This window comes from Medicago truncatula, chromosome 5 (assembly GCF_003473485.1).
Source record: "Medicago truncatula cultivar Jemalong A17 chromosome 5, MtrunA17r5.0-ANR, whole genome shotgun sequence".
Lineage (NCBI taxonomy): Eukaryota > Viridiplantae > Streptophyta > Magnoliopsida > Fabales > Fabaceae > Medicago > Medicago truncatula.
In genome coordinates this window covers 12630019-12642078 of record NC_053046.1, presented here as the reverse complement: position 1 = coordinate 12642078, position 12060 = coordinate 12630019, and the positions used below count along the sequence as shown (strand labels likewise).

Sequence of the window (12060 nt, the reverse complement as noted above, 5' to 3'; positions counted from 1 at the left end):
ACTTGGTATATTAAAATTTACAAAACTCACACACTTTGCGTCTTGGGCAGATTCCACACAGGGCTATGTGTGGCTATAGCCACACATGATTATTATCCAAAAAAAATAAAATTATGCTAAGTCTCAAAATATTGGTTATATAAATGTACTCCTATTAATGTGAAAAATATACCAGATTCTTATTAATTCTTAGTCGATTTGAATTGAAATTTTCAAATTATTAGATTAATGAAAATTAGTCTAATCTAAATACTAAATAGAAAAGCTTTTTATTTTATTAAATTTACATTATTTCGAATCAAATTCATACTAGTATTTGAGTATATACGTCTAAAATATGTTAAGATTCTTTATGTGGTCTAGCAGTAGGGGTTGCTAATATCAATATGCGTGACCTGGGTTCAACCCTTATCATGTCCATTTTCTTACATTTTTTTAAAAGTATTAATTTAAAAGAGTTAATCATAAAAAATTAAGTTCAAGGGAATCAAACCTAAAACTGTAACTTCATGTATAAAGACCTAAGTCACTTGCAAACTTTTGGGAGTTTTTCTATGCCATATTATCTCTTAATTTTTAGGTTAAATTACATTTTTAGTCCTTTAACTATTTAGGTAGTATTGCTTTGGTCCTTTAATTAAAATTCGATTTATTTTGGTCCCTTAACTTCTCTCTGTTACACATTTTGGTCCTTTCCGTTAGTTTTAATTTAAAAACGTTAGGTTTTCTTCATTTTCTTCTCGAATTTTTCTAGAATTATTGTTGTTGAAGGTTGATGGAGATGATATGAAGATGAAAAAGAGGAGAAGAAGATGAAGAAAATCTAACGTTTTTGACTTAAAACTAAAGGAAATGACCAAAATGTGTAACAGAAAGAAGTTAAGGAACCAATATAAATCGAATTTTAGTTAAGGGACTGAAGCGATACTACCTAAATAGTTAAGGGATCAAAAATGCAATTTAGCCTATTTTTTATGTGTCTTTTAGAGACAAACATTATTATTTCTTACTTTTTTTTAGTATGATTTAGTTCATAGTTTCTTAATTCAGCCACACATGAACATTATGTCTGGATCCGTCCCTGCCTTGCACACTAAGAGCATCACAACGGAAACATTAATTTTTGGATACTTAAATTGGTCACACGTGTACACATCACTCATTTATAACTTTTTAATAGTAGTATCTAATAAGTACTCATTCCCCCATCCCCACGTCTCAAACAAATTTCTTAAATGAGACCAACTAATCAATTATCAATAACTTTATATCATTACATTTTAACTTTTTTAATATTAAAAGAGTGTGGGTTTTGCTTAAAATTGGGGGTCTTAAGTGAGACACCGGGTCTTATAAGACCCCGAAAATTTGTATCCCCCATAAGAGCACCTAATAGATGCCAAATCTTAAATGTTGAAGACTCTTTCATTAGAGATGGTCTAATGACTTGCGCTAAACCCTAGTACGATGAATACGATATTGACGGGTTAAATTATATGATAAGATATCGCTCTATATTGATGCATTTATATCTATGTGCATATTTAATAAAAGGCCATTTCTTAAGATAAATATAGATTCATGTTGAAGAGTCACACATCAGTTAAAAGATTATCTGAATATATATTTATAAGTGGGGATAATTTTCATATCACAAACCAATTATGTGTGATTGTGTTAAACTCAACCATAAATTTTTAGATAGTATCAAAGCATCTCCCAAGCAGGGAGGAGCTACGCTTATGCAATATGGGGCTGTCGCCACCCCATCAATGCATAATACTATGGTATCCTATATGTGCAATTAGTGTTTGCCACCCCATCCATTGAGTAATCCATAAAAGATTTATCCGATTATGCATCACATCTATATACTTATATAAAAAGAAATGTCCCATGAATTTACCAGTTTACCCCTATAAGGGGCAATTTGGTAATCTACTTATTGGTTAATTTTTTTTTGAACTATGACCTATGAATTTCCATTTTTGCCCCTAACCAATTTTTTTAATTATTTTCTAATTTTTATATTTTAAATAACTTTTAATTATTTTCCAATTTTTATATTTTTAACTATTTTTCATTTTTTTTCTCCCAAATTCAGTTGCTTCTACATTGCCGTTGTGGGAGATTAAGGTATCGTTTGACCCGACTTTTTTCAAACTTCGCTACATTTTTAAGGAGAAGTTAGGCCAAACACAATATCAATTAGTAAGGAGAAGTACTTACTAAAAAAAATACTTTTTTGAACGCATAAAATTGAATGGAATGAGCTTTGACCAGAAATTGTTGAATGTTACTTTAAAAAACTACTTCTCGACAATTTATTTCACAAACACCTCTTTTCAACTCACGCCGCAAAATCTTTTCTTTATTTTTTAATATTATATTTCAATATATTTTTTTCTTCCATTTAACTATATTTTTTTCAACCGTTCCATTTAATTTTTTAAGGAGGTTCCATTTAATTTTATCTTTTTTCAAAGAAATTTTATTATCTTTTTATCACTTATATATTTAATTTCAATATCGTTTAATCATCACAACTTCACAAATATTTTTATTCACCCTGTCATTTAATGATTCCAAATATTATTATTTCCTTTCTTCAAACTCGCGAATATACACACACATATTAACGTTTAGAGTAATATTTTATGTCCGTCTGTTTTTTTGTTACTAATGCATATAATTTTTTTAGTGTTGTTTGGTTGAGTGCTACCTCACCAATTTTATTTTATTTTTATCTATTTTTCAATTTTTATATTTTTAAAAACTTTTAACTATTTTATAATTTTTTATTTTTAACTATTTTCCAATTTTTTTCTTCCAAATTCAGTTGTTTCTACACTGCCGTTGTGGGCGAATAAGATACCGTTTGACCCGGTTTTTTTTTTCAACTTTTCTACATTTTTAAGGAGAAGTTAGGCCAAATACAATATCAATTAAGTACTTACTAAAAAATGTACTTTTTTTAATGCATAGAATTGAATGGAATGAGCTTTGGCCAAAAGTTGTTGAATGTTACTTCAAAAATCTACTTCTCGACAATTTATTTCACAAGTATCTCTCTACAATTCACGTTGGGAAGCTTTTCTTTTATTTTTTAATATTATATTTCAATACGTTTTTTTCTACCATTTAATTTTTTTTTGAACCGTTGCATTTAATTTTTTTTAAGGAGGTCCCATTTAATTTTATTACCTTTTTTTCAAAGGAATTTTATTATCTTTTTATCATTTATATATTTAATTTCAATATTGTTTAATCATCACAACCTCACAAATATTTTTATTCACGCTGTCAATTGATGATACCAAATATTTTTATTTTCTTTCTTCAACCTCACAAATACACAACACACATTAGTGTTTAGAGTAATACTTTATGTGTGTCTGATTTTTTGTTACGCTACTGCGTATAATTTTTTTTGGTGTTGCATAATGCGTATGATTATTTTTATAAAATTTTGAGGTAGCAGTCCTTTGCTGCACCTCTTTTTTGGTTAAAAAAAAGAGTAAAATTGTAGATGTCTTTTCTTCAAAAAAGGTCTAGATCCCTAAAAAAAAAAGTAAAATTGTAGATGTCTTTTCTTCAAAATTGTAGATTATTTTTATAAAATTTTGAGGTAGCACTCCTTTGCTGCACCTCTTAAGAGTAAATTGGCATTCTCCATTTCCCTTATCCCGATCTCTCTCTATTGCATAAGCCATAAGTGACTGCTCTTTTTACCTCTTCTATGTATTTTTCTTCCTTGATTTTTCTCTCTATAGAAAGGATCTCTTCAAGGTTCTTCTGTTCCTTTCATTCCTCTCCCTCAATTTAGGTTCAATAGAAAGAAAACATAATAAGATTTTGTCAAAGAAAAGAAAGATTATGATAGCTTTGGGAGAGAAATTTCAATTAGTTAGAGTAATTTCGTAGAAGACTAACAAATAATCACAAGCTGATTTGGTTAAGAGTGAAATTATAGTTTAGTTCTACTATTGTTCAAATCCAACTTAATTTAACCCTTTTTAAAAAATTTAATCAATTGTTAAGAAACGGATCACGAAAATGGAAAATAAACAAAATAAAAAACATTCAATTGGGGTATGTATGATTTAGGTGGCCATAGAAATTTTCTAACAAAAGTAGTAAGCATCGTCATCGCCATCGCCAACTAAATGGTTATGTACAAGTTGCATTGAGAAGCGTGTGCAGAGGAAAGACGAAGAGCTGTGTTTTTTGGTTTTAATTGACTACATAGTTATTGATGAAGTAACATGATTAGTTTAGATCCAATGGTTATTATTAAGTCCTCTCATCTCTCATAATAATCACTCCTCTCATTTGAAATGCCATATATATATATATATTCCACCTTTATATTGTAACAAACTATGCATATCTTTTTCTTATTCAAAAAAACTAAACATATATGTTTCCATGACATAATATCATATAATATAAATTCCAACATTTATAATAGTAATTTTTTTTAAGAAATCATCGGGCTTCTTCATGAGATTGTCAAGACAATGTCAATTGGGACTAGAAAGAAACTGTTTACGAACATAGTGTTGAAAGATAAAAGGTATTATCTTCTAATTTGTCAGCATAAGATGATAGGATTTTGTATAAGTTTGATAATGACTTGAAAGATGTCTTTCCTTATGCAGTGAGAATATAGTTGATGTAACACTATGGGAAAAATATTCCGTAGCTTTATCATTTACCATCTATTTACCTTGAGTTCTTTGCTTCCATTTTGTAGTCAATGACAACCCAAATATATGTAACAATTGGTTCGAGGCTGCTCATCAACCTGCATTATCCGGTTGTTGAGAAGTTTAAGACTTAGTAAGTTTGCATTATGATTTCACAATACAGTGTTAGAGTAAATTATTATTTCACAATTTGATTTGATTGTTTTTGACTATGTTTCTTGAATTGTTGTCGTGACCTTAACACTTCTCAAGCTCAGAGTCAAAGCATCAGTCTGAACTTAAGTCAGAGTTCGGCTTCTTCTCAATGTATTCGTACAACGATTTTTCCAATCTGTCTCAGGTTAGGTCAATTGTTGAATTTATAAACTTAGTCAATGTCTGCTTTTTTTATGCACAAACATGCTTTGTATTTTTTTACACACAAATTAAAAATATATATTGCATTATTCTTTATTTCACGTGCATAATTTGTGTTAGGATACATATTGCATCACTATTTGGAAAGTAACTAAATTCAATCCTAACCAGTTTGGATGATATTATGAGAGTTGCGCCAAATGTTCGAAGACATCAATGTCAAATGGTGCTAGCTATAGATGCACATGCGAGAGCGATGCTTAATTTCCATTTGTTTCAATAATATTAGTTGGTCAACGGGGTTCATATAATGCACATGAATGCATTTATCTAGCCTTTTTAGGAAGATAATAGGAAAATAAATTTGAAGTCATAATACATTTTCTTTAGCTTAAAATCAGTTATGCTACCTTTATTTTATAAATTATATGTAACTATATTCGCATACATTTTATCCATGTTAATATCCATTAGATTAATATTGTTCTTATTTCCCTGTTTAGCATTTCCCAAACGAGGTGTCAAGAACAATTCTAAAAGAAAAGCGCAAAGCAATCACTCTCATTGATGACCAGACACAGAGAAAATATAAGTGTCGTCTCATTACCGCCGAAAGAGAAAACTATGAAAAATACTTGGGTGGGCAGTGATTCAATTTCTGCAAAGAACGTGTGATGGAAGAAGGTGGTAAGCTCATCTTTGATTTTGAAAAGTCACCGAAGAACTTGCATGTTCGAGTTGTTCCAAAGTAGATCTTTGCTGGTGAACTATTTGAACTTTTACTATTTTGACGCATCACTTTGGACTGTAATCGTAAACTATCTTGACTTTGGGATGCCATTTGTTCTTTTTATTTTATCTGATGTAAATATTAGCAAAATCCCTTTTTGGTTAGTCTATGACACTTGCAGTCTTTTTTATAAACCTAACTATTATGTAACGTTAATCTGCACATTTATAAAGGACAACAATTTTCCGTAATTTATAAAAAATTTCCTTCAAAACTAAATTTTAAAAAAAATATGTTATCTTCGCACGGGTTTGAAACTAGTTTTTTTATAAAACAATAGTACTACTAGTATAAATAATTAGTGCAATACTAGTATTCAATTTTTATATTTCTTACAATTCTATTAAGAGAAGACCAACTAACTTGCTAGATCACGAGTACTTCTTGCTTCTTTTTGTTTTCACTTTATTTAACTGTGTGTTTTGTTCCATTTTCTGAATGAGCTAAAATTAATTCTAAAAGTTTAGGAATGATTTCTACATCAGTAATTCATCTTTACTTAGAATCAATTTTACATAATTAATTAACTCAAAATCAATTTTTATTATAGGATAACCAAACATATACTAAATAAGACTAAAAAGATTCAAGTTGGTCATTCAAAACTTCCTCTTGATTCAACTCACTCATTGAGAAAAATAATAGTCAATTTAATCCCTGACATTTTTCTACAAAAGATAAATTAGTTCATATGTTAATTTTGACTCATTATAACATAGATACAAATTTGTCTATTAAAATTTTAAGGAATTCCTTTAATATTATTTTCATCGGTGAATGAATCTGCGAAATAATGTATCACTCTATTTTGATGCCTTATTATTTCTGTCTGTCCCCCTCACAATTTTTTTCTGCCTCTGTCCCTATCTCCAAGATCTTGATCAAAATTTCTACTAGTTTCACCCATCATTTATATTAACGGATTAAACTCAATAGTATTGAATGTAAGAAGATGTATTAAAGAATTCTATATTTGATAAAAATAATGGTTTGAATTTGTATTTATAAATAAATGAGACAATTCTTACCTTAAAATCAATTTTGTGGAGCAAATTATTACCCGATACATCACATCTTAAATAGAGAGTAAAATATTCTACCATATCTCTAATTCTATCCTCCTCCTCCCTCATCTTATCCTAGTATAACTGTCATATTCTTACCATTAAACTTACCCTTAAAAACCTCAAGTACAATTAATTATTCAACTACTATGTTACCTTGGATCAAATTCGGGCAAGGCGAAATTTAGACGAAAGGAGATGAACCTTATCTCAATTTCTCTCACTTTGCTTTTGAATTGACATTTTTCAACGCAATTTGTCTGTATCTCACCGTCACATAAAACCATTTACGCTACAAACCATTGGAGAACATGGAAGAGAAAAAAAAAACACTCTTATCTATAGGATTTTATTTAACAAAATAAAAACAGTGGTTTTCTTGTACAAAATTCACATACACAACACTACTACCATAATGAATCTCGTACTTAATCAAACAAAATTAAATATTCTTCTTTTACAAGTCTGTGGGCATTTATCCCTACATGTTCTTTCTTTGAGAGAGGACAAAGGACCTTTTTAACTATCACTCAACTAATTTATTTTCTTGGGTTCTACTCTACTGATTATTTTATATACTTACCGAATTATAAAAAAAATCTCTACTATTATGTATTATTATATCTTAAAAAATGTATTATATTTTATGAATTTATTTTATTGTCAATTCAACCCTGCCTTCCCCACTCTCATGACACAAAAAGTTAATCTATAGCTTGTAATTTACATTATGCTAAACATAATTCTAGAATCTAGATCTCAAATCACCCTGTTAATTAATTTGTTTAAAAACTAAAAAAAAACAGTCTTGGTTCACTTGATCACGCGAAATTTTGTACGTGGCTTGATATGAACACTAATAAGTGTCTTCTTTCACGTACATACCGTGACTGCATTTTTATATCACCTCCTTCTCACATAAAGGTCAATACTAATACTAATATTCTACTTGAAACCTTGGGTAGACTCCATAATCTGAAATTTAATCTGATAAATATAGGAGAACAACCAATTTTAATGAAGGTTTACATAAAATTTATGTACAATCCCAATCGCAAAATTCTAAAGTTGAACCCAACCCATCTTAGGTGTGACTTTATTACCAATTTTTTTCTTCATTTATATTCGTCTGCTTTAGTGCAAATTTTAAAGAGTAAATTATACTCTCCCTTCAATGATACTTGAATTATACTCTCATCCTCTCTTATGTTAAAATATACATTTTCCTTCCCTCTTTTTTAAAACATATTAGAAAATATTTGACTCCCCTCCCTTGTGAGAAGTTTGAATTACATTCCCCTCCCCTTTTATGTTAAAATCTACGCTTTACTCCCTCATTTTTTTTTTATTTATAATAATCTAGCAATAAAATAATAATCCAACACATTTGAAGAAAAATAGTATTGTGGATCCATTTTAATATAATCAAATTTTGAGTACATATTTTTCGCTATTTTTTATTCACAATTTTGTTAACATATATTTTTAAACCCTACTATATAATATGAAACAACCCAAAATAAAATTAAAATATGTGAAAAATTATGAAAGTCCATAAATTATGGTTATTTAAAAGTGAATTTTATACTCTAAATTATAAATAATAACAAAATATTTAAATTTAATTATCATTGGCATTTAAATTATAAAGAAATGAATTTATTTTTCTTAAATGATAGTTCAAAATTCGTATATATCATAAAAATATTTATTTATGTTAAAATAGATTAAAGTGTAGGGCATAATTAATTATTAAGGGAGCGGGTTGCAATTCAAGCATCTCAAAGGGAAGGGGAGTATAAATTTTACTTTTCAAGGGAGGAAAGTGTATATTTTAACATAAGAGGGGAGGGGAGGGGAGTGTAATTCAAGCATCTCTTAGGGGAGGGAAGTGTAATTTACTCAATTTTTTAAAATGCGAAAAGTGGGTTTCATAAATAATTAGTTCTCCTTTAAAAAGAATAGTTCTTAAAACAAAAATTTCATTGTAAGTATAGCTTCTCAATTTTAAATACATATATGACTTTGTTGAAGATAACATTTTTGATATATTTAGGCGGATGAGAGTGTTTGTAAAGAAAAGAGGCGTATGTAAACTTCTTGACCAATTCACAAGAAGAAGACCGACACTTAGATCAATAGATGTTCTGGTGTACAAGCTAGTGGGTAGAAGGTAAACATGCATGTATGGACCTAACTGAAGTCTTCCTACTTATGAGATTGGGGATCATGGTCGTTAATGTGGAACAAACAACCTTCAAAGTTGTTTCAACATACTTTTAAGTTTGATATATTTGACTTCCAAATCTATGGGACTCAAGGATCATGCTTTAAGACTCTTTTGTCTTTAAGACACTTGTTAAGAAATTGAAATTAAGATTATATATTTTTTTGAGGGAAATTAAGAGTATATATTAAAATTTGTCTTGAATTTTTTTTTTAAAACATCTAAAAAAATAATACACAATTTTAGTACAATATTTTTTAATAAGAATTTCCAATACAAGACTTTTGTGTAAAACAAAAGTAGTTTCCAAACTTTAATTTCTATTCATTCATGATGTAGTGCACGTGCTCCCTCAACACGTGTCGTAATCCAGCACATTCTTAGGTCAACGTTTCAGCGCATCTAACGGTCCACATGTCTTCTATAAATTTCAAACTCTTTCCAGCACTTGCATAAATAAAAGGGTCCTTCCTTTGTTGAACTTGAAGTCTTGAACTCTTCAAAAGCACTGACCACTCTTTCTACAAAATAAACTATGAGAACTTCTCTAATGCGAACCGGTTCCGTCCCGGTTCTTAACCCGGTCCACTCCGGTTCAACTCGAACCTCCCTCTCCCGCCAAGCTTCCTTCGCCGGCGAAAACAACTACCGCGTTCAATCACCAAAAGTCTCACTGCATTTTCACTCCACCGACAAACATTCCGACGGAATCAACAGATCTTTGTCAGAAAGCTTGATGATTAACTCACCAATCAAGAATTTCAGCTTTTCTCAGAATCTAAATCGAATCGGATCTCAATCTTTTCCAATTGAGGATACCGGATTTGGCGGCGGAGGCGGATTCGCTCACGGTGATGTAACAGTCACCACCGGCGGAAACGGCGGAGGAAGGATGGAAATCGGCGCGTATTACGAGGAAATGTTGAAGTCAAATCCTGCCGACGCGCTTTTGCTGAGAAATTACGGCAAATATCTTCACGAGGTTAGTCAAATTATTACGCAATTGACTCAATTATCTTCCAAAAATAGAAAGAAAAAAGAAAGAAGTGAGTGATTTGAATTTTGATTTGTGCAGGTAGAGAAGAATATGGTGAGAGCAGAGGAATACTACGGAAGAGCGATTCTAGCGAATCCTGAAGATGCGGAATTGCTTTCGCTTTACGGAAAGTTGATATGGGAAATGAGTAGAGATGAAGAAAGAGCTAAATCTTACTTTGATCAAGCAATTCATGTTGATCCTGATGATAGGTATTAATATTATACATTCATCTTATGTTTTAATAATAGTTCCATTAATAGTAGTTAATGATCATAATAACTTGGATTTAACTAATGAGTTTAACTTGGATTTCCACTGACTGTATAAAATTATTTACACATGTATCAAAAGATTTGTCTCCAATTTATGTTTTTTAAAACTTATGTGTTGCTACATTAGTGGATGTATGTGCAAAATAATTTTACACTATCAGTGTATACTATTTAAACTCTTAACTTATATAGTGTGAGTGTAAATGTAACCCAAAAAAAATAGTGTGAGTGTAAATATTTTCCGGTCAATCATAATCATCACTTAATAATAAACATTCATGATGAATGCATCCACTAATTGTGATTTGTGTAAAATTATTTACACTGACATGACTGGTTGTGATTTGTGTAAAATTACTTGCATTGACGGTACAATTTTTTTGCATTGATAGTATTAAAATCAACCTCTAATCATTTTTATTTGCTTTTCAAATATGCAGCACGGTGTTGGGATCCTATGCACACTTCATGTGGGAAGCGGAGGAGGAGGAGGATGATGATGATGATGAGGTGGTGGTTAACGGGGGTGGAATGATGGGGAAAGCAGAAGAATCAGCGGTTGGGCTGATCACTACTTTTTAATAGCAACTTTCCGTATCTTGGATGACCAATGAGTTTGACGAAATAATATGATTTTGTTAAGCTCTAAACTGTAACTTTCGTTAAAAGTTACTGCAACGACTTCTAACATGATTTAGTCAAACTCTTTGTTAATCCACGTGTTTACTTAACCGGGATCATAATGTTACTTGTATGTTATTATATGTCGCATAGCCTTTCACGTCCGACACTATGAACCCGGTTAAGTACATACAGATCTAATTGCGACGAATGTGAAAGGTTATGCGACAACAATAAATGGTCTCTGCTCTTTTGTTAAATGCGTCTAACTAGAAACTACAAGTAACGCCCTACCCTATAATTGAAGAGAGAGACTGAAACAAACCTTTGTGTATTGTTTTTCCTACTTGTTTTGTTTCGGCAGTAACATGCAATGTAACTTCTTCTTTTTTTAACACATGTAATGTAACTGTGTACATGTACATTTAACTACTCTTGAATACATACGAGTATCTAAAAGGTTGTAATTTAAACTCTCTTTTCCAACGATTTTAGATATGAATAGTGAATGTATTAAACGTGTTTGATTACAACTCCTTAAAATAGTTACAATTCAAAGTTTTAGAGTAATTTTGGATTTAAATTTTCTTTCTTTTTCAAGCTTATTGCCTCATAGATTAAGACAGCTACATACTTATCAATTATCAATCAGGAGAGCCTCTACCTTTTCTAAAATTGAATAGGAAACATCAAATCTCAACTATTGAAGATCAGATATTTAGAATTGTGTTTTCCTTTTAGAAAAATATCTGCCTTTTCTAGGATTAGAAGTTATTTTATCATTATTATTATTATTGCAGACAAAAATAAAGTGACAGAGCAAATAACTATGGTTGTGCGGGTGTCCTTATCCAATTCAATGGATAAACAAACATATATGGTGGTGTGATTTGATAATTAAGTGGGTAGTTGAAATTTAAATATATATAATTAAAACAAAACCATACAGATGTGGATCCCTTGCAGCAGGAGAAAGAACAA

At 30.2% G+C, this 12060-nt stretch overlaps 1 protein-coding gene across 2 annotated transcripts; it reads left to right on the top strand.

The window, feature by feature from the left end:
- The first annotated feature begins 9612 nt into the window (after nucleotides 1-9612).
- On the top strand, nucleotides 9613-11606 carry LOC11434959 (uncharacterized). Of its 2 annotated transcripts, XR_005646382.1 has the most exons (4): nucleotides 9613-10129; nucleotides 10223-10395; nucleotides 10899-11213; nucleotides 11299-11606. XR_005646382.1 is itself a non-coding variant. In XM_003612817.4 (3 exons), the coding sequence occupies exons 1-3, from the start codon at nucleotides 9683-9685 to the stop codon at nucleotides 11038-11040; spliced, it is 762 nt and encodes a 253-aa protein (XP_003612865.1). In that variant the 5' UTR covers nucleotides 9613-9682; the 3' UTR covers nucleotides 11041-11601. The 2 variants fall into 2 exon arrangements, 1 of the variants encoding a protein (XP_003612865.1); XM_003612817.4 differs by having other exon boundaries at nucleotides 10899-11601.
- Nucleotides 11607-12060: the final 454 nt, after the last annotated feature.

Bases quoted from the DNA above. Each gene is read 5' to 3' on its own strand.
- LOC11434959 (XM_003612817.4), top strand. From the start codon at position 9,683: ATGAGAACTTCTCTAATGCGAACCGGTTCCGTCCCGGTTCTTAACCCG. The intron at 10,130-10,222 runs GTTAGTCAAATT...TGATTTGTGCAG, and splicing joins ACGGCAAATATCTTCACGAG to GTAGAGAAGAATATGGTGAG. The intron at 10,396-10,898 runs GTATTAATATTA...TCAAATATGCAG, and splicing joins CATGTTGATCCTGATGATAG to CACGGTGTTGGGATCCTATG.